Source organism: Saccopteryx bilineata, chromosome 1 (assembly GCF_036850765.1).
Source record: "Saccopteryx bilineata isolate mSacBil1 chromosome 1, mSacBil1_pri_phased_curated, whole genome shotgun sequence".
Classification (NCBI taxonomy): domain Eukaryota; kingdom Metazoa; phylum Chordata; class Mammalia; order Chiroptera; family Emballonuridae; genus Saccopteryx; species Saccopteryx bilineata.
In genome coordinates this window covers 252,443,882-252,466,236 of record NC_089490.1, presented here as the reverse complement: position 1 = coordinate 252,466,236, position 22,355 = coordinate 252,443,882, and the positions used below count along the sequence as shown (strand labels likewise).

The following is a 22,355-nucleotide window of genomic DNA, read 5'->3' as shown; positions in this document are numbered from 1 at the left end:
AAGACAGTAAACCACATAGAAATTGCAGTTAGTTCAGTGTCACCTGTTGTCCATCAGTCCCAGATTGAAATAATATTCTTTATTTAACTTGTTAAACACAAAGCCTTCCAAACACGTCCACATTACAAACTTCCAATACTAAACTTACCCTCTTCCATGAACATATCATAAATCAGTTTTGCCCTTTTAACCATTAGTATTGTTTACTAAAAAACACTGAAGGATATGCTAGCAATAGGTAAACAGGAATATATTCTGAGGAATCATCTCGGCCCAGAGAAAGGGATGCTTCAGACAGACGTAGGGCCCAGTGTTCAGTTTTAAGAAACCACTTTATGAAAATACACTGATTTGTATCTTTCTAGACAAAGGAACAGGTTGTGTGGGCAGAAATTAAAAGAAGGTAGATTTTTAAGAATTAGGACTTTTCTCATTCTGTCAAGGATTTTCCTATGAAATGTTTGGCAGACTGTTAGACCTCAAAGAAATCTTGGTGACCGATGAATAACAACCCACATGCTACAGAGAAGCAAGCCAGATGCCCGAGTGTGGTAGCGCTTACTGTGGGGGCTGAAGGGACCCCGGCGACTCCAGCTTCAATCCAGTGGGGTTTTTACTGTGAAAGTACCGCACATGGCAAGTTCCACACTCAGAATTCAGTTCCTGATGATCAGGAGTGTCATAGAAGGAATTTCTACAAGAGGAGGAAGATTCGAGGCTGGCAGTGGGAATCTCTGATGGTTCAAATAGCCCATCAATTTTAAGTAACTGTTTAAAACCAATATAAAAACACCTGTAGGTGTCTTTCTCAAGGGGAAAACCCCATTTTAAAAAAAAAGAGAAAACAGAAATAAAATGACTTATATTGTACTATTCCACTAAATTGGCCTTGAAAGAGGCCTTTCTGTAAGGTAAACATTCTGTAAAACGGATGGCACCTAACTTGTTGCTGCAGTCCAAACGGAGGGTGACCGTGGTCGGGAAGGTTGACACAGCCATACTCACTGGGAATGAATGAAGCCCTCTTTCGGACTTCCTTTTTCTTTTTTTTCTTTTTTTAAGATTCTATTTATTAATTTTACAGAGAAGGGAGGCATGGAGGAATGAGAAGTGTCAGCTCATAGTTGTTTCACTTGAGTTGTTCATTGCTTGCTTCCCATACGTGCCATGACCAGGCAAGCCCAGGGTTTCGAACCAGCCACCTCAGCATTCCAAGTCGACTCTTTATCCACTGCGCCACCACAGGTCAGCCTCTTTAGGGCTCCTTTCTCTGGGATGACTCCACAGGCACCACCCTCATCTGCCATCTCCAACTAAGAAGAGAAATCACAAGGTCCAATCTAGAGGGGGCGGGAAGGTAGAATATTTTAAAGCAAGGCAAGTTTCTTACTGAGAAGAAATAACCATCTGTGTCTAGAATTTACCTGGCAGTCAGTTATCAACTATGTGAGAAATTCAAGTTCCATTTTAGAGTTAGTTTTATATTCTTGAATCTTCATTGTTTATTAATTTTTTCCATGAAATGTACATCTTGCCTCTCATGCCAGGAGACTCTGTGCGTCTCTGTGTGGGTTCCAATGGGAAAAGGCTGTGTTGTTGTTTTTTACCCAAAGCTAAGAGATTAACTTCAATTCTTTCATTCTAGAATAAGGGTTTCAAGATGTATTTTTTACCACGCCAAAGCCTGCGGAAGTCTTGGAAAACCAGAGCTGTAATGTGGATGTGTAACAAGCTAGCTTTGTGATCTGCTCTGGAGATAACATGGTCATTTCTCATGGAAGAGAGGGGGTGAATGTGCTAATGGGGCAGCAAGGTTCTGCTGTCTCGTTATTCCTGGTTTCTATGGTCGTTCTTCCCTGCATCCTTCAGTAAACATTGCTCCTTCCTGATTTTCAGATGCACTCTTCATACTTGACTGTTAGTGGCTACAGATTAATAGCCGCCCGTGTGTAGGGAGCACCCGCTGAAGAGCAGGCACAGGGGCTAAATGCCTTGCTTACACGACCTCCTTTCAAATGGAGAGCTAGGTCGTTGGTCTGAAGTCACACGACTGTACAGAATGAAGCCAAGATGTAGCTTCACAGGGCTCCTTTTTTTAAAATTATTTAGATAGCTCTCTTTTAACTCACTGCCTTCTGTGTCCTCTCCTTTGACGTCCACGGGACAATTCTATTCCTAATTTAGAATTTACCCTGAAGCTTTCGTATCTCATTCCAATCTTTAGTTCCATGGAAATGAACCAGAGAGAAATAATGAAATCTTTTCGCATTGCTTAACTTGAACACTTCTGTGAATTACTTCTCGTTGCTGTTGAGGAAAATGGGATATGCATTTAGGATCTAGTTCTAATCAAGCCTTATGCGGAGACAATAAATGGATGTTTTGGTTTTGACATTTTTACAAGCTGATTCAGATATATTTCAAAATGAAACTTACTGTTCAAAAACGAACACACACAACACACGCTTATATGGTTCCAATTATGGAGACTGGGCTGGCCTCCAACTCCCAGGATCACTTCTGTGGAAGGTTATATATAAGCAAGAGTATGAATTGTTCTCTCAGAGAATTAATGTTTGGTAACATGGAGTTCCAGATAGATTGTGTTGTAGTTAATGGAAATTAATTATGTAGATCATAGTAGTCCCAAAAGCTGGGTACATGATCAGAATATGCCGTAAGTATAATTTTTGTTGACACTATAGCTTTTATTTTCATGTGCCTTTTGATTAAAAGTATATAAAACCATGGTCCCCCACTGATAGCTAGAATACAAATTATGCAAACATTTTAGGGGGCTATTTGGTAATATCTACCAGAGTTGTAAATGTATATTCCATTTAACCTGGTAGCCTAACTAGTAATTTTCCCAAGATGTAGACTTATAAAATTACCCCAGCTATGTGTACAAGGGTGTTCCCTGTAGCATCCTAATAACAGCAACCAACTGTGGGCAACCTAAGTATCCATCAGGAGGGTACTGCTTAAATAAATCCCATCACTTCTGTGCAATAGAACCCTGTATAGTCCCTGAACAAATATGGTCGCTCTCTAGGAGCTGCTGTTGAAAGATCTTCAGCATGAATTAAATGGAAAGAGCAAGGTTCAGATGTTTAAGCAGTATGTTGTTAATCTGTGTAAGTTCTTCTATAAGTGTAGACACATTAAATTAACACCGAGCCCTACAACATAAAAAGATACAGTGGGTTTTTTTTTTTCTGGAAGGATACACAGAAACATAATCAGTACAATTAAGGGTAATTCATTTTGCAGAGTCCGGTGGGGATGGTCAATGGTCATGGGGCTTCAACCTTTATTGTTGCATGCCTTTCTCCACTGTTAGGGTTTTCTAAACCTGTGCATGTAGGCCCTGGCCGGTTGGCTCAGTGGTAGAGCATCGGCCTGGCGTGCAGAAGTCCCGGGTTCGATTCCCGGCCAGGGCACACAGGAGAAGCGCCTATCTGCTTCTCCACTCCCCCCTCCTTCCTCTCTGTCTCTCTCTTCCCCTCCTGCAGCCGAGGCTCCATTGGAGCAAAGATGGCCCGGGTGCTGGGGATGGCTCCTTGGCCTCTGCCCCAGGCGCTAGAGTGGCTCTGGTTGCAACAGAGCAACGTCCCGGAGGGGCAGAGCGATGCCCGCTGGTGGGCAGAGCATCGCCTCTGGTGGGCATGCCTGGTGGATCCCAGTCAGGCGCATGCGGGAGTCTGTCTGTCTTTCCCTGTTTCCAGCTTCAGAAAAATACAAAAAAAAACAAAACAAAACAAAAAACAAAAACAACCTGTGCATGTATTCCCATTTTTTATTTTTTATTTGATTTTCACTATGGTCATTTGGATAGTGAGGTCAGGCATGATATTGTTCTCTTCTAAGCTCTTATGCATTAATTGTATGGAACTAGTAAATGTTATTTAAAAAATAATAAAACCTTTGGAAAGGATTTTTGGTTGCTTTTAAGATCCCACTCAATCCTTGAGGATATAGTGATTTCTGAAGCCTATGCCTCTACTGATTACTATTTTCCCAGATCAAAGAGTTGAAAAATCTTCAAGCCTGCCTAGACTCTGTTGTCTTACATGGTAGCAGCAATTAACCTTCCTGCCTTTTTGTCTCTGCTGTTCCCCAGTCCTTGGCTCAATGAAGATAGAGAACACGCATCAGGACAGGCACCTAAAACCCTAACATCTCCTTGGGGTGCAGGACAAAATACAAGGGACTTTGAACAAGGGCAAGTGTTCTTCAGTTCCTGAGATGACGCCTGCTTTGGGGAAGATTAAAAAGCCAGGCAGCACAGGATTCTAACCCACAGTGTTCTAGAAATGTGAACCGCCATCTCTTTTTTTTTCTGAAGTTGGAAACAGGGAGGCAGACAGACTCCCACATGCGCCCAACCGGGATCCACCTGGCATGCCCACCAGGGGGAGATGCTCTGCCCATATGGGGCGCTGCTCCGTTGCAACCAGAGTCATTCTAGCACCTGAGGCAGAGGCCATAGAGCCATCCTCAGCACCCAGGCCAACCTTGCTCCAATGGAGCCTTGGCTGCAGGAGGGGAAGAGAGAGACAGAGCAGAAGGAGAGGGGGAGGGGTGGAGAAGCAGATGGGCACTTCTCCTGTGTGCCCTGGCCGGGAATCGATCCCGGGACTTCCACACGCCAGACCAGTGCTCTACCACTTAGCCAACCGGCCAGGGCCTGAACCGCCATCTCTTATCACACGAGGGTAAAAGGCATCATGGATGGAGAGGGATGGAATACTATCTGAGCTGCGAGTTTGGAGCCCTGGTGTCCCCAGCTCTGTCACTAGCCCTGTGACTGACGAAGAGGCAATAAAATAAATCTGACATTCTGGTATTTATGATAGAAGTGAAGCTTTGCAACTTGGTCACGTGGTGCATAAAGCATCTTGCTCCCCCCATTTATGCAGCAACACAAACTTGTCACAGGAGAGGTCAACCTGGAACTACATGCTCCCGTCCCAACGGAACAGAAGAGGGGCCACGTACTCTCTGTTTCCTTAGGCGATCCACATCCGGTCCTTAGATTAAGTCTGAGCTTGAGGAATCTTTCTGCTCCAGCCTCTCTGGTTTGCCTGCAACATGCTTTCTCCGAAGTGCGGTTGACTTTTGTCTTGACCCTGGGCTGCCTCAAGGGCCCCCATAAGAAAATTACTGTTATTATGCTTCTTGGTGTGCTTTTTAACGTGTCCCGATGTAAAGTCCCCTTTAGAATTAGCACTAGGAAAATGCTTATCTCCTCTGCCAGCAAGGTCACGTTGGCTTGAGGGATTGAAAGAAGACCACACAAACATGATACATAGTCATTTTACCCTGTCTGAACCAATTCTCACATCTTTATGTTGGAGAAAATAATACCCAGTGTAATCTTTGACTCTCAAACATGTGTCTTCACTTTAGATCTTTTCATTTAAACTCTAAACTCATCTCAGTCTTTGTCTGCTCAACACCTCTGTTTATTCATTCATTCAACAAACACTTGTACTGGCTGTTAGGCCCTGATCTAGGCACAGGAGACATGGTAGAGGTCAAGACAGGCCAGGTCCCAGACCTCTCAGGACTTTCAGGGCCGTAAACGAGAAAGATGATAAACCAGATAACATAAAATATGGCATGTTTCCTTTGGTATATGGTTTTTTTAGATATTTTCTTAGTTGTTACTATGGGGACTATAATTAACGTCCTAAGTTTATAACAATCTAAACTGTACCAGCTTGGCCTCAATAACCTAAAATTCTGCTCCTGGGCAGCTCTTTCCTCCCCCTATTTGTGTTGTTCTTACAAATGATGTTTATACAATACATTGTGTACCCATTAACATAGATTTTAAATTATCCTTTTATGCATTTGTCTTTTAAACCATATAGTAGATAAAAAGAAGAGTTACCAAAAATACCATATTATTGGCTTTGATATTTACCTATGTAGTTACCTTTGTCAGAATTCTTTATTTCTGTTCTGTAGACTTTCATTACAGCCTGGAAGACGTCCTTTAGCCTGTCTTGCAGGGTAATTCTGTTGACGATGAACCTACTCAGTGTTGGTCTACAAATGTCTTACTTTCCTCTTCATTTTGAAGGCTAGTTTAGCCAGATATAAAGTTCTGGGTTGGCAGTTTTCCTTCAGCACTCTAAAGATGTCCTCCTACTCATTTCTGGCTTTCTTGGTCTCTGAGGAGAAGTTTTTCTGTGTCTCTTATTGAAGGTCTCTTGTATGTGACAAATTGCTTCTCTCTTGCTGCTTTTAAGGTTTTCTCCTTGTCATTGGCTTCCAGTAATTTGATTATTATGTGTCTTGGTGTGGATCTCATTGCATGTTTTTTATCATATTCTGGAAAATTTCATCCATTATTTTTTCAAATATGTTTTTCTTCTCCTTTCTCTCTCCTCTCTTCTTAGATTCCCACTGGGCCTGTTCACACACTAGTATGGTACCCCACAGGTCTCTTAGGCTCTGTTCCTTTTTCATAATCCTTTTTCCTCTGTTTCTCAGACCGGGTAATTTCAATTTTCCTCTCTTCCAATTCACTGGTTCTTTTTTCTGCCTGCTCAGATCTGCTGTTGCCACTCTCTAGTGAGCTTTTTGTTTTTGTTTTTGTTTTCATTTCAGCTATTTTACTTTTCAGCTTAAAAATTCTTCCTCGGTTCCTTTCTATAATTTTTATTTCTTTATTGATATTATTTATTTGCTCATCTATCATTCTCCTAGTTTCCCTTAGCATTTTGTCCATGGTTATCTATAACATATTTTAGACAGTTTAAAGTCTTTGTCAACTAAGTTCAATACTTGTGTACCTCAGGGTAAGTTTGTTAATATCATCTGTGAATGGACCTTTCTTATTTCTTCCCATAATTTGTAATCTTTTTAGTTGAAAACTGAACATTTTGAATATTAGAAGGTAACTCTGGAAATAGAGTCTCTCCTCTTCTAAGAGTTTGCTATAGGCTATAGCTGTTTATTGGGTAACTTTTCTGATCTATTTTTATAAGGTCTGTGTTTTTAGTATTTGAATTCTCTGGGGGGTGGGGTTTGGTTTGGTTTTGTGAGTTTGTTTGTTTGTTTGTTTTTTTGCATTTTTCTGAAGCTGGAAACAGGGAGAGACAGTCAGACAGACTCCCGCATGCGCCCGACCGGGATCCACCCGGCACGCCCACCAGGGGCGACGCTCTGTCCACCAGGGGGCGATGCTCTGCCCATCCTGGGCGTCGCCATGTTGCGACCCTCCTGGGTGTAGCCATGTTGCGACCAGAGCCACTCTAGCGCCTGGGGCAGAGGCCACAGAGCCATCCCCAGCGCCCGGGCCATCTTTGCTCCAATGGAGCCTTGGCTGCGGGAGGGGAAGAGAGAGACAGAGAGGAAGGCGCGGCGGAGGGGTGAAGAAGCAAATGGGCGCTTCTCCTATGTGCCCTGGCCGGGAATCGAACCTGGGTCCTCCGCACGCTAGGCCGACGCTCTACCGCTGAGCCAACCGGCCAGGGCTGGTTTTGTGAGTTTTTTGCTTGTATTCAGCCAGTGTTTTGACAGAGATATTCTTAAATGCTAGGAGCCGGGTGAGAGACCGAAAGAGTGAGGAGAGAATGAGAGTAGGAGAGGGAAAACAACCTTCTCAGGTCTGCCCTGGCCATGTGCTATACTTTCTGAATTCCACGGTATACACATGCTTTTGAAGACCCTGATTTTTCAAATAAACACTGCTTAGCTTTTCAACCCCGACTTCAGGCACTGTGTTCGGTGCCTCAGCTTAATCTTTGTCTCCAGGTGGCTGCAGACTTTTTCTTTGCCTTACAAGGAGATCCACCCTGAGTAAGGTTCAAATTAGGTGAAACAAAGACAAGCACCTTATATCAGTTTTTCAGGTACTCCTCAAGGTGAGAACAAGCAACTTTTTACAAGTGAGGTCTGCTGCTCCACTCCAAACCAGAGACCAGGATCCCATACTGGAGACATGTACTGTCACCTTCAAGACAGGGAGGCGCGCTGGCCCCGGACATACAGAACACCCCCGTGCCTTCCTACCTCTCTCACATTGTCTCTCTGCTCATTCAGCATCCACTTGTTTGCTGTAGACCTTTGTTTTCCAGAGCTTTGGTGAAGTTGATTGACAGTTTTTTACTTGATATTTCAATGTTTCTGTGGAGGATGGGCCTTTTAGCAGCCTGCCTTGTTATTTTTTTCTGATGTCATTTCCTGCTCTACTTCAAAATCTAATTTGAGTTGTGTTTTATTCATCAAAACATTCTTACTTAAACTATAAAATATTTCCCAGTTTTAGAATTTTTAAATTGCAGTTGTAATCTTAGTATCAACACCACACTGTGGGCTTACAAAGGATGCTTTGCAAAGTGTTTACATGTTTATGAAGATCTTAAAGAGGAAATAGTAAGTCACATTATGATCAGATAGAAAATTTCATCCTTGTCAAAAGTAACCTGTTGTTGAATGAATCGTTGGCCGTCAGGACTAAGTGGAAGGAGGTGCCGTCCTCCCAGCCTCCCTGCGGTCTCCTTTTGTGTTGTCATGCTAAGTTTTTCAAGGTCGTCGTTCAGGGAGATCTGTGAGGCTAACCCAGTGTGCCATATGACAGGTGCTCAGTAATATGTGATAAATGAACTTCAAGTTAACTAGGATAATGCCAGTATGTTAAACCAAGGCAGGAGATGTGCCTCTTTTATGTAGAAAGCAGTGTAGAGCTTTTCCCCCAGAGAACTATTTTTAAAGCAGGTTCCAGGGGACGGTGGTGGAGTGTGGCACCTGCAGTACCCAAGAGCAGGTGCAGTGCGGAAACACTTGAGTGGAGGTCAGAAATTAGAAGGGTGGTCTTTCCATAAAATAGTTTCCATGTCACAATGTTTTTTAAAACATAAATATGTCTTTTTTCTTTCTTATGAGAGAAACAGTGTGGTCCTAGTGAGCAATATGTTGGAGGCAAACTTTGGATGACCGTGCCTCCTTTTCCTGATCAAGCCCCACTTTTCTTTCTCTCCCTCAGCGGCATCTCTTTGCAGAAGGTTCAGTCTGCAGCACTGCTGTTCCCTCTGCTCGGAAATAGTCGTCCTTGGTGAGCAGCAGCCTGTTCCCCTAGTAGTGAACGGGGACAGCCTTTCTCTCCATCCTCTGAACACTCTTCTCACGTGCTCAGCCCACCTGGACTTGCTTTTTGTCGACTTTTTCTTTACACGATGAAGTCACAGGACTGCTTCTTATTTGAAAGTTTGATCATCAGACACCTAATAATAAAAAATTCATTGGTCCTGTAATGGAGTTTCATCTTTCTTAATGTTTGAAAATGTTTAGAAATCATTTCATGTTCTTAAACAAAAATCACAGTAGGATGAAATGCGCATTTTCCCCTGGAGATAACGGTTAAGATTGGAAAGTAGTAAATCACTGCGCACTGCAGACCAATAAAAACAGCTTCGCGGAGTTGATTATGTCACTTCATTTTTTAAAATGCAGTCTTGAAAACCAAAGAGTGTCTTTTAAAGCAAGCCCAAAGCACTGTTTGTACCTAAGCTAAAAAGTACTTTTGTGGCCTTTGACCTATCAAGGATGTTTGCTATGAAAAAGAAAGCGAGCATAAAAAGAAATCTTCTCAACATTCTAAGAATTTAAACAGAAGAAACTTTTTGTCTGTGCAGGGGCTCAGATTCCCTCACTCAGTTTCTAAAATCAGCATGGATTGTCTGAAAAAACAGGTCTGAAAAAACAGTCGCACTGGTTGTTTTGTTTATGAAATTTGAGTGATCATTTCCCAAAGTGTGACATATAAATGAACTTTTTTTTTCTTTTTGTATCCAAAGCCTAGGCGAATAGTAAAAATTTTTATATATCAGGGCAGTTGGTAAGGGAGAAACAGTTGTTATAATTTGAAAGGGTAATTCTCAAGGGAAAAAGATCATGGGAAAACTTGATCCAGCTTGTGTATATACATAGTTATCTATGGCACTCATATTTTTTAGTGAACACTGTATCATAGGTATGTATGGAAGCAGTGAGGTTTTCAAAAGTTGTATAGTGATATTCTTGGGTTTTCTAGACCAGTGCTTTTTAAAATTCGGTGTGTGAACTGGGGCTAGTCCACAAAATGTTTGTACCAGCATGAAGCAAGGTAAATACAAACATTGAAAGTAAGCATGTAAGAAACTGATAACAACTGGCATTGCTACAGTATCCGAGTGCACGATTTTTGTTTTCAACAGAAGGGTAGCTTGATCCTTGATCCCTGCTGGCGCAGAAAATAATACAAACTAATTAGGTCCCTCACTACATATGGTATTAGAAGCTGTGAGGTGGTCCAGGGGCCACAAATTTTTCCTATCAAGAGTTGAATAGTAAAGATTTTAGACTTTACAAGCCATACTCAACATTCTAGCTACTCAGCTCTGTTGCACACCTAGACAGAACTGAACGGAGTGTGGCTGTGTGCCAATTCAACTTTGTATATGGACATGAAGTTTGAATTTTATCTAATTTTCAAATGTCACAAAAAAAAAACTATTATTTTTTTTTCCCCTCAACCATTTGAAAGTATAAAAACCATTCTTAGCTCTTGCTGGATTTGCACTTCAGGCCCAGCTTGCTGACCCCTGAGCTGGGTCAGCAGTCCGGCCACCATCAGTAACCATTTCTGTTATTTCCTAGTCTTTGTGTTCCCCTCTGTCTGCAATTTTAATTGCCACTTACTTTTGCTCTGCAGTTTGGATTATGATTCAAGAATACCTTAGAGCACTCGTCATGCTTAGAACATTGTGTTTAATCAAGTCAGGAGGAAAATGTTACAAGAATCACTGTGGGAATAAGTTTTAGGATTTCCTGTGACCTACCCACTGACCTGAACTTTGCTAAATAATAATAATAATTATTATAAACCCAAGAAAAATGGGATGGAAGGTCTCTTTTTTTGGGCACATAAGAATGATAGTGGATTATTTTAATTGGTTGCCTAGATTGGGTCATGAGAGGGCATGAGTTGAAATCCTCTCTCCTTCTTGAAATAGAGAAATTATTTGTCATGATGGTAATCAAACATCAAAATGCTGGGCTTAGACTTGTGTAAGCTTAGCATCCAAAACAGAGAATTGCCCAGAAACCCGGACCCTTGCTGCACCCACACCAGACCAACCATGATGAGACCCTTGTGTTCTCTTCCCAGATGTCTCCATTTGGCTTAGTAGAAGTGGCACATTCCTCAATTTCTTTAGCACTCTATGGATTTGAGTGCTAAATAATTTTATTGTTTGGTTGGTTTTGTGCACAGTCATCAAATGATAAGTCACGTTATATGGTTATTACAATTTTACTGATTAATTTTCACAGTGAGGCAGCACCTTTTTCTCCTTGCCACGGAAACAGATCTTGTCACGCTCTACAACACATGAACCAAGCGGGCTGGTCCAAGAGCATGTCAGCATTTGGCTAAGGCTCTTCCCTTCTTTATTATTACGTGTGAGCCTGTAGTCATAACTTCAGGGTCGTCTTTTTTCCTTCACTCTTCACATAGGCGGCCGTCTTTTGGAAAGAGAGTTCTTCATAGTATTTCAGACTTGGAGAAAGCTTTCATCAAGTTGATGAAGTTCAGTGCGCTGAGCTAATAATATGCTAGAGTCTCCTGTCCAGAATGGATGTTCCTTTTGTGTTCTTTCTCAAAACAGAAGAGGTTAACTTTTGTATGCATGCACAGCATCCTGGGACTAGGTCGAGCCCTCCAAAAAAGCAAGAGCTATGAAACAAACCAGGGTTTGGTGAGACATATCCTTGGACTTTGAGCAAGCCCATTAATGCCGTACTGTGAGTCCAGTGTGTTTGATCACATGCTGGCTGCCTTTTGTGTCAGCATTTTGAGGGAGGGGGAGATAGCACCTCCTGATACTTGAGCGCAAACTGCAAACTTTGGTCCCCTGGTTGTATTATAAATTCATGAAGAGGCCCATTTTCAATCACAGCAAATTTTTAAATAGGTAGCTTTCTTTTTTTTTTTTACTTCCTTCATTAACTGTATGTACTCACATTGTGTTTTATTCTCTACTAACTACTTCAGCATACTTGTGGGTTAAACACCTTGTCTGTAGACATCTGTAGGTTGAGTAGCATTCCAGTTGCATAACCACCTGTCAGCAGAATGGAGCACAGGGCAGTGACTAGTGAGAAATTTAGAGTCTTCGCCCAGGCTGTGTCCAGGGCAAGTCAGTTATTTCAATTGTTGGTCTTGTGGATTGAAGGGTATTTATCTGGTGTTTATGAAGCACTTTCTGTGTGGCAGGCACTACGTAGCTTTTACTTTATTTAGCAAGATTTTCTTAAAGATTGTAAAATGATCTTTTTTGTTTGAATATTATTTGCAGTCAGAGACACTTAAAGAAAACTTTAAGACTAAAGAGCCAGTTCTCTTCAAAATGGCAGTGAAAGGTAATGTGTGTGTGTGTGTGTGTGTGTGTGTGTGTGTGTGTGTGTGTGTGTGTGTATTCTGGCAACCTGTTAGAGCCTTCGGCCCAGCCATTTGCAAGGAATCGATTTCTGATCAATGTGAGGGAATAATGAATGGGCGTAATCATGGCTTACTTGACCTAAACAGTATCCTCTGTGCTTCTCGAACAGTAAGTACTTCAACCAGTATTTGACCCTTAGCTCATGAAGAAAGATCTATAACAACAAATTATCTTAACTGTTCTCTCAATAAACACATGTCCACTAGGAAGTAAGAACGTCTCTATTGCAAAAACTAGAGCTGCTTCGGAAATCTATTAGTCACAGGCACCAACAGCATAAACTGATTGTTTTATAAGATCACGTCACTTGCTGATTTCACATCTATGTCCCATGAAGAAGAGCAGTGTGCAGGGCCACATTTCATCAGTGTGTCTGTACTGTTTGCTTGTGGAAGGGACCCTTACAGAAGGCCAAAGCACCATACACCCCCTTCTATAAATAATGCTAGGACGTTGGTCGGGGGAGGTTCGCTGATACTTGTTAAGGGACGTGCTGCTCAGTGTCTGTTCTATGTTAGACTCTGTACGTAGTCTGTCGTGATCTGTCCTCCATGCCTGAATTGCCTTCATCTCTGCGTCTTTATCTGATGGGTTCCTGGTCACTGTCTCACGCTTGCAGGGTGTTGGGTATGTCCCTAATTATTTCTCCTGTGCTTGTTCTGCTTCTTCTTAATGTATTAGTTCTGTGTTTGCATTGTTTTCTTCACTGTTTCCGTAATTCTGCAGTCTCCCTTTGTATCTTGTTCATTAAACATATCACTAATGTCTCATTGGATTCCCATTTTCTTCAGACCTATTGTATAATGTACTCATGGAGTTAGGGGGCTGGGGGGAGCTGGCTATATTTTCTTCCAAAGTGGGTTCTTCTTTCCTTCCCACCCTCCTCCCTCTTTCTTTATTTTTAATTTGCTCCTGTCATTCCTGCTTATTGTCATGCTCTTTGTTTCTCTAGACTTAAGTTTAAGAAGAATGATTCAATTCAAGATTTCTCTTTGCGCTGTAGTTTTGACGACTTGTCCCTGTTGTCCTTCTCTGTCTAGAGCAGGGGTAGTCAACCTTTTTATACCTACCGCCCACTTTTGTATCTCTGTTTGTAGTAAAATTTTCTAACCACCCACCGGTTCCACAGTAATGGTGATTTATAAAGTAGGGAAGTAGGCCCTGGCCGGTTGGCTCAGCGGTAGAGCGTCGGCCTGGCGTGCGGGGGACCCAGGTTCGATTCCCGGCCGGGGCACATAGGAGAAGCACCCATTTGCTTCTCCACCCCTGCCCCCCCCTTCTTCCTCTCTGTCTCTCTCTTCCCCTCCCGCAGCAGAGGCTCCATTGGAGCGGAGATGGCCCGGGCACTGGGGATGGCTCCTTGGCCTCTGCCCCAGGCGCTGGAGTGGCTCTGGTTGCGGCAGAGCGTTGCCCCTGGTGGGCGTGTCGGGTGGATCCCGGTCGGGCGCATGTGGGAGTCTGTCTGACTGTCTCTCCCCGTTTCCAGCTTCAGAAAAATACAAAAAATAAAAATAAAGTAGAGAAGTAACTTTACTTATAAAATTTATGAAGCAGAGTTACAGCAAGTTAAAGCATATAATAATAATTACTTACCAAGTACTTTATGTCAGATTTTTGCTCAGTTTGGCAGAATAAATCTTTATAAAACAATTTACTATAGTTAAATCTATCTTTTTATTTATTCTTTGGTTACTCCTCTACCGCCCACCATGAAAGCTGGAACACCCACTAGTGGGCAGTAGGGACCAGGTTGACTACCACTGGGCTAGACTTTTGTGCCTCATGCCCCGAGCTTCACTGGGTTGAGTGTGGGTTGGCCAGGGCTGTGCAGTTGGTGTAGGACCCAGACGTGGCTCTCCATCTGTTGCTGTGCAGAATACCCTGGGCCAGGTTCTGCTCTCTGCCTTCATGGTTGTGTTTCTTGGAAGAGAAAGGATGTGGGGTTTTGTCCTCTCTGGCTTCGGGTTTTCCTGTAATTTATGGAGGAGATAGCAAGCCTTTCTTTGTTTTTTGTTTGTTTGGTGGTTGGTTTTTGGTTCTTTTTTTTTTTCACCAAGAAGGTCAGCCCCTGGTGTTTCCTTCTCTTGCCAAATCCCACCAGCCTCCAGCAGGTGTTTCTGTCTGTTCTAACCACTGGTGAAAAGGGAAACCCGTGTGCTTTAGCGACGGTGTTGTTAATCCACAGAGGGGGAGTGGCTTTACCTCGGAATCTCTACTCTCCATTCCCATTCTCTCCACCCCCAACACACACCCTCTCTCACACACAGTCTCTCGCACACACTCACACTCTTACAATGAGTCCTCATTTCTTCTTGTTAGCATCCACTGTAGGTTCTTGCGATGGCAGCGAAATGACAGGCGACACAACCAGTTTTACCATAAGCTGATTCACATAAACCAGGGTTCTTCCCGCACCCCACGACGTTATAGTGAGATGACACTGAACAAAACCTGGACATTCTTCACGGATCTGCTGCTTGCAGATCTTATTTTCTCTCTCTCTGGCTGGGCCCGTGTTTACTGCTCAAGGTATGGCGGGCTCCGCCACAGGCACGAGCACCCGTGTTAGTGCCAGCTCGGATTTAACACAATTGACCGTCAGCTTCCTCTGTCCTTCATCCCAGGCCCAGCCCTTATTTATTTCATTAGCGTCACACTAATGAGATCCCGCGTACATGATTGAATTAGTTCGCCTCCTACGTGGAGTGTTCTAATGGAGTTGGGCTGTCATTAATTAGTTTTGCTTGATTATGACTCATCTCCCCCTTTTATTCCCCTTTTTCCTCCCAGACATAGAAAACCAAACGGCGAGCTCTGGTCTGCTTGTTCGTGTCTGTGGCCATCCGGTGATGGCGGGCAGGGCTGGTCCTCTGGGTGGGTTTTCCATCTTTTCCCCGGTGCCCCATGCCTCACTTCAGACCTCCTTTTCCAGAATCAGGGGCTGTTAATTAATAGTCGTCTTCAGGATCTTGTCCCACTTGAGCTTTCTGGCCCCCGCCCCAGTTTCATCTTTTCTTGGAATCTTTGTCTTCCTGGCACCACTTCTAAAGATGAGGTGCAGTTGTCCTCAATTCAGTTGGTTTCCGTTCACATTTTTTTACTTCTTTCTTTTCATTCTAAATGGGTGCCAGGATGCTTGAGGGCAGCGATGGTCCAACCTGACCTTAATTCGGCCAACTCATCCCAGAAGTTCTGTGCTGGGCCCTCCTCATGTAGTGTCACATTGAATTGTCACCATGCCTACTCAATGTTACACAGCTGGCCCGTTCTCTGCTTCAGACAGGAGGGAGGGCACCCAGCTTCAAAAGAATGACCTTCCCCAACGTCACACTGGGGTGGGGGAAGGTCCGAGTCAAAGGCAGGCGAGTCTGCCTCCAAAGCCTGTGCTCTGCCTGCTTCCACACTCGCTGCTTCCTCCCGTCCTGCTGAGTCACCAGATAACCCTTCTCTGCCTCATTCTTTCAGCTACAGACCCGGGGGGCTGGCCTGCCAGGGCCTTCCCGGCTCTGAGCTTCTGTGTTTACAGCTTAGCAGGAGGGGAAGAGACTACGTTTTACTTTCACATCGATTTATTTGACTTTACATTTAATAGTAACGGCCATATATTTCAAGTTTAAATACATATTTATATATTTCTACAGTCGGGAATTTGACATTATATAAACCTTTTTGTTTGCTCAACTCATTTTTCAGGGCCTCGGAATTCCACTGCTGTTCTCTCTAACATATGGTGTTCAGGCCGTAGGGAAGATGGACCTTTTTACTCTGACGTTCACTTTCCCCTGTATTCGTCGGTCTCTGTTTAATGCCCCGCGGTGTGCCAGGAATGCCCAAGCTGGAGGTGGGTGGAGGCATTGAAGCAAAGGGAAATGAAATAATTTGTTTGGAGGTTAAATCTTCAGGCTTGACCTAAATAGAGTTAACCATCCAAATATTATGGGAAGGAGATGACAAGGCTGGGTTTGGGGAGTTTGCAATCTGTAAGGTCACCTGGTTGATGTGTACATACGTGTGATCACACTCAATGAACAGGAAATGTGTTCATGGCTACAGGGAAGGGACGCATGGGCTGGGCACAGTGAAGGGGTTGCTTGCTCAGCAGGTGGAGAACAGGCGCAGGCACACCGGGCACAGTGGGGCTCTGAGGGCTCCCTCCAACTGGCACGTGCAGCAGGCAGGACTGTGAGGGGGGTCCTCGGCCACTCCCAAGCCTGTTTTCGGACGAGTGTGGGCGAGCCCTGGACCCAGGAGCCTGCAGCCTCTCTCAGCCGGTGCCCAGGTGTGAACAGCCAGTGTTCGGTCCCAGCTCTTCCTCTGCAAGCTGCGGTGACATCCGAGCAAGTGTCCACAGACGGACTCACCACCTGGGCCCTGCCCGGGCGGCAGTGTCACCTAGCGGGCTGCTTCTACCCAGGCTCTTCTCCTCCATTGTATTCACGCACTCATCTCTGAGCTGCTTATATTTGCCAGACCCTCTGCTAAGCTTTCGGGGGGACACTGATGAGCAGAGGAACCTGTACTTGGGCTGATGACTTCCTAGTAGGGGAATGAGAAAAGGAACAAGTCCAGAAGGGAATACCAGTCATCAACCCAGAAATCAAGGAGGAGCCACAGGAGGTGGGTGCGGACGCAGCGGGGAGCTCACGGGATGGTGAGGTCAGGGCCTTATCTCATTCCTTTGCATGTGGATTCCTGGGCTCTTGCTCAAACTATCTGAGCCCTCCCTTTTGGACTCTTCCCAAAGCCTCAGATCAAGACTGCCTGTCTGTGGAACGATAACATTTTAAAACTCCTTTTAGTTAAAACCCAAATATTAGTTCAAGCCCTGGGACATGTGTTTGCCTGTGTTGGGCATGGTGGGGTTTACCGCGGAGATCCGAGGCACGTAAGATGCCTGCAAGGACCTCAGCTGTTTTCTGTCCTTCGTGACATGTCACTCCCTTCCTGGTGACTTTATTGCCCAGTCCTCGTGCCACAGGGCTCTCCCGTCATGTCCAGAACCTATCGCGCCCAGTGAAAACTCCCAGTTGCTCTGTGTCATCGGCCTCCACACAGCTCTACCCACCGCGCTCCTTGATGCATTTTCTACCACCTACCATTCCTCATGCACATCATCCCCGTGCGCTTTGGGGCATCTAGTTTCATTCTTCTTCCCACGGTCTGTCATCTTGGAAACCCCAGCGTCCCAGGAGAAGATTCATCCCTGGACATGCAGCTCCCTGAGCTCCGACCCTCGAGCACCCTTTCCTTCTCTGCACCTTCACCACTCACCCGGGTGGCTCTTCACCACACCTATCTTCACAAGTAGCTGCTCCCCCTGTGAAGCCTCACAGCAAAGCGCTTAGCACTTGGACAGGGACATGCTGGCCTCTCCTCAAATTGATGACCATGGGGCTCAAGTAATCCCTAAATTGCCTGGCAAGCCTATCTTTCCCCGGTCACTTGTCTGGGAGAGACTAGCTCATGTGCTCCCCTCCTGTCACAAAGCTCAAACACCCCCCTTCTCAAGGGGTGATCTCACTCCCTAGTTTACTGGGGAATAGAAACCCACAGAAGACCACCCATCGTCCGGCGACCACACCTGTGAGCCCGCTGCACCACGGCTGGGCTGGGCTGCGCTCCCTGGGTTTCTACCTGGATTGGAAGGGGTGCTCCTCCGGGCGTCCTGAGCTCTCACTCCTATCTGGGGAGCCATTCCCGTCAGAATTTAAGCATACTACATATTACAGTGCGCCCTTATCTGCAGGGAATACAGTCCGGACCCCTCATGGATGCCTGAAGCCACGGATAAGACCTCACCTCTGGGTACTGTGTCTCCTTCCTGTAGGTGCACACCAGTGATGGAGTCTGATGTCTGAATCAGGCACAGTAAGACATGATCAACAATAGCTAATAATAAAGCAGAACCATTATAATAACATCCTGTAATAAAGTTATGTGACTGTGGTCTCTGTCTCTCAAAACATCTTTACTGTACTGGGCTCAGCTTTCACTTGAAGGAAGCACTTTCTGGCTTCTCTTTGGTGCATTGGAATTGCTAGCGTCACGGGTTGCGCTTTGGGGCTGTTATTACTAAGGAAAATGAGGGCAACTGGGACACAGGCACTGAGATACCGAGACGGTCCATCTGATAACTGCTACTGAGTGACCAACAGGTGGGGAACGTACCTACCAGCGTAGGCACTCTGGACAAAGGGATGATTCACGTCCCTCGGCGTGACAGCACGGGCACGGGGCGGTGTGAAATTTCATCACACCACTCAGCATGATGTGCAGCTGAAAATTTATGAATTGTTTATTTTTTTTGGAATTTTCCGTTTAATATTTTCAGACGTCAGGTTACTGATACCGTGAAAAGGGAACCTCAGATGAGGGAGGACAACTGCATACGGCCTTGTAAAGTTGTTTTCCAAGTCCTTTCTCCTCCATCCCTCCACCTGATCCTAGCCGGCTCCTCCCTTGACCTTTTGCAAGCTCACCTTTGTAGGAAAACTCCAGAGAGAATACCAGTGTCCTTCTGCTGCCTCCATCTCCTCCCCTCTCTCACTTCCTGGCCCAGCCACATCGAAATGTCATCTCAGGATGTGACTCCGCAGTGGTCCGCGGTAGTGCCATCCTGAAGTGCTCTCTTCCCCTGTGACTGTGGGGATGAGATTCATTCCTCGGACCTCTTCTCCACCCACGGTCAGACCCTAGGTGACCCCCCTTTCCTGTGGTGTCAGACACACCGAGGACCCCTGCACGGTGATGGTTCCTACGTGTCCATCTCTAGCTGGAACATGTCCAGTTCTTTCCACTGAGCTCCCAACTAGTCCATGCCCCTCGGCTTCCCCCCTGGAATGTTCGATGGATGGCTCCTGTCCTTATGGACAAAAGACGTCTGAACCTCCTCCCACCCCCACTCAAACCCAGCTCCTCTTATGGTGCTTCTGGTCCCAGGAAAAGCCACGTTCTCCCCACGCCCTGCCCCACATTGACCCTGTTCCTAGGTGCCGGCTCCTCTCATTGCCCACGTGAGCAAGGCCAGCTGGCGTTAGCTTCCTAGTAAATCCCGAATGCAGTGTTGGATGGCAGTCCCTCCACCCTCATCTGGGCCACCATCTCAGCCTGGATCTCGTAACTGCTTCCTGCCTACTGCACCTACATTCTAGACACAAGCCCACCGTCTTTAAATACATGTGTCGGATCATGCCGCCCCCTTTGTGAGAACTTCCCAGTGCTTTCTTGCCTCGTGGACAGCAAATAACTCCCCTGATTCTGGGCCTCATGCTCCAGCCTGGCCTTACTCTCTGAGTTGCTTTCTCTTCTGCTTTCTCAACCCAACGAAGTTCCAGTTACGTTGACTGTCCCCCCCCCTGCCGGTTTTGTTTGATTGATTTGATAAGAAGAAGCTACACTCTTAACATAGAACAAAAGCACACTCAAAGAAATACCCTCAACCTAATCTCCCTGGGAGATTCTTGGTCAGGGCAACTCAGGTTTCTTCTCAGACGTCCCCTCGTCCAAGAGTCCCTGGACGCCGGGTGTGAGGAAGCCGTCCCGGCTGCTCCTGGCTCCTACAGTGCTCGAATGGCTTGTCACACTTCCATTTTCTTCAGGGCCCTTGTCACCTTCTGCAACTGTATTTTATATATATTTTTTTTCTGAACATCATTTTCTTGCATACACTGAGTCATCTGATAGACTTTCACCTCCAAGCTAGCAGGGACCTTCACTGTCCCTGCTACTTGAAACAGTGCAGCCACCCAGGGAGGCTCTCAATAAATCTTTGTTTAGAGAATTAGTCATTCTGTCTTCTCCCACTTAAGATTTTTTTTCTTAGAAATAGACCATGATATACTGCAGCCCCAACACCCCCAATTCTAGTGGCTTTAGGCAACCAATGTGTCTTTCTCATTCGAGAGCCCTTGTAACCACGGAGAAACTTGGGCCGGGGGAGCCCCCACCACCTGGACTGCTGCCGTTTGCATGGCAGAGGGAGAAGAGGGTGGAGGCTGGAACTAAATCCTCTACTTCATGCTGCCACTCACAGTGTCCGGGTCAGTACCAGGCACATGACCCCACCCAACCTCAGGATCCATCAGCTCCTTCCAAGTGTCCAGAATCAGAGCCAGAACTTTCTGGACTAGCATTGCCGACTGCTGCAACCATAGCATAGATATTCAGAGAGCTGGGGAAGGAGGAAGAGCTTGTTTGCTGCCTCATCTTGTTAGAACCTCAGTAATGATTTTATGTATTTATTTATAAATACTGCATATACTATATTTTTTCTTTCTTTAGATTATGAAATCTATAATTCATACATAAAATAACAGACTCTACACCATCTTCATAGATGTTGATATTTTATATTTCTTTCATAGCTTAGTTTTTTTTCAAACAGAAATTTTATCAATAACTATTTCATTGTATTCCTCTCCTCGCCTCCCGAGAGAGATGCCCGCCTGCTGCTCTCGAGTCACGGTGTGTTATTTTGTGTTGGTCATCCTTTCCACAACTTGATTTTAGTTTGTGTTTTCCAAATCCTGCATTGGTCATTGCTTGTGGGAAATGACCACAACTTCTACATTACCAAGCCTGTTTCTGGGCTCCCTGGCACAGTCCACCTTCTCTAACCGTGGACCACGTGCCAGTCCCTCTGCACACGTTATATACACGTTATATACGTGTACAAAACTTCTCCCTTCAAATCAGTTACTTTCTACTTCTAGGATGATCCTGGCCCAGTAGAAGACATAACCGATGTTTATCTCTAAGTTGTCAAAATGTTTCATATTTTAATGTCTGGAAACCTTGAGTGTGTGTAGCTGTGACTGCTCGCTGTCTCAGAGTCCGAGCTCAGTGTGAGGTATCTCTGCCGTTCTGTCTCTGCTATCAGACACAATTCAGTACAAAGAGGCAGCTGCTGGAGGCAGTCAGAGGTGAGCACCCCACCAGAGCCGTGGTCCCTCCCTGGGTGGAGGGAGCTGAGGGAAGGCAGGGAAGGATGAGAGGGAGAAACCCTGACAACTCAGAGAGGGGCCAGCACACGTACAACGGGTGCTTCATCACAAACATGCTATCATCTTGTTCAGAATAAAGTGGACCTTGATCCGGGACTGGCAAATATTTTATGAGTTCCTGTTATGCAGAATTGACCCAGGTCAACTTTTGTCCTGCCAGAGTCATGGGAATTTGTAGTTTTTGGTCTTCTTGACCAAGCCAGCAGGACATCGCCTACCTTCATCTACTTGGGTAAAATACTTGAAAAATGTTTTTTTGACTCACAAGGCAATTTGAAGCCCAATAATCCTTGCTTCATTTATTTTTAATTACCAGCCCATTCTGTCAGGTTTTCCCGCATGAACTTACCCAACCTCCTTTAATGAGAAAAATGACCTCAGATGTGGACGGAAATTTATCCGTTTCGTTCTGTTCTTCTCTAAGAACAGCACGTTTCCTGAGGGTTTCTGTATACATAATGCTTTTTTTAAGTATCATAGGCATGTTTTATTGTGAAGTTGGCCATTGCTTAATGAGATGTAATGGTAGATCTTGTATTTTAAGTATTTGTACTTTTTAAAAATCATACGGAAGTAAAAGGGGAAAGGAAGAAAAGAAGAACAAGGGCTTTGGTTTCACAAATAAATAGTATTGTGAAATAAACCACTGAGATTTTGTAAGGTAAAACTCTGTCAAACCTACTCATTAGTAGGAAAATAAGTAATAAAATATTCATCTCACAGGCATTACAGAGGAACCTTATTGACTAAACTTGGTAATTAATCGGTAAGCTTTAATGAACAATCCAATAAACACTTTTTCTTATAAAAGCCTGACCTAGTACAACTTGCAACGAGACAGTTTGTTTTTACAGAA

At 44.8% G+C, this 22,355-nt stretch overlaps 1 protein-coding gene across 3 annotated transcripts in view; it reads left to right on the top strand.

Annotated features, from left to right (window-relative positions):
- Positions 1 to 22,355, top strand: part of ARL15 (ADP ribosylation factor like GTPase 15) — a 378,507-nt gene that overhangs the window by 312,860 nt on the left and 43,292 nt on the right. Inside the window, exon 5 of one of the 3 annotated variants that reach the window (XM_066240800.1) lies at positions 9,002 to 9,147. The exons of the other annotated variants lie outside the window; for them this stretch is intronic. Within the exon in view, the coding sequence (XP_066096897.1) occupies positions 9,002 to 9,061 (60 nt within the window). The 3' untranslated portion in view covers positions 9,062 to 9,147. Of the gene's footprint in view, positions 1 to 9,001; positions 9,148 to 22,355 lie in introns of those variants that run through there. 3 annotated transcript variants of the gene reach the window in all.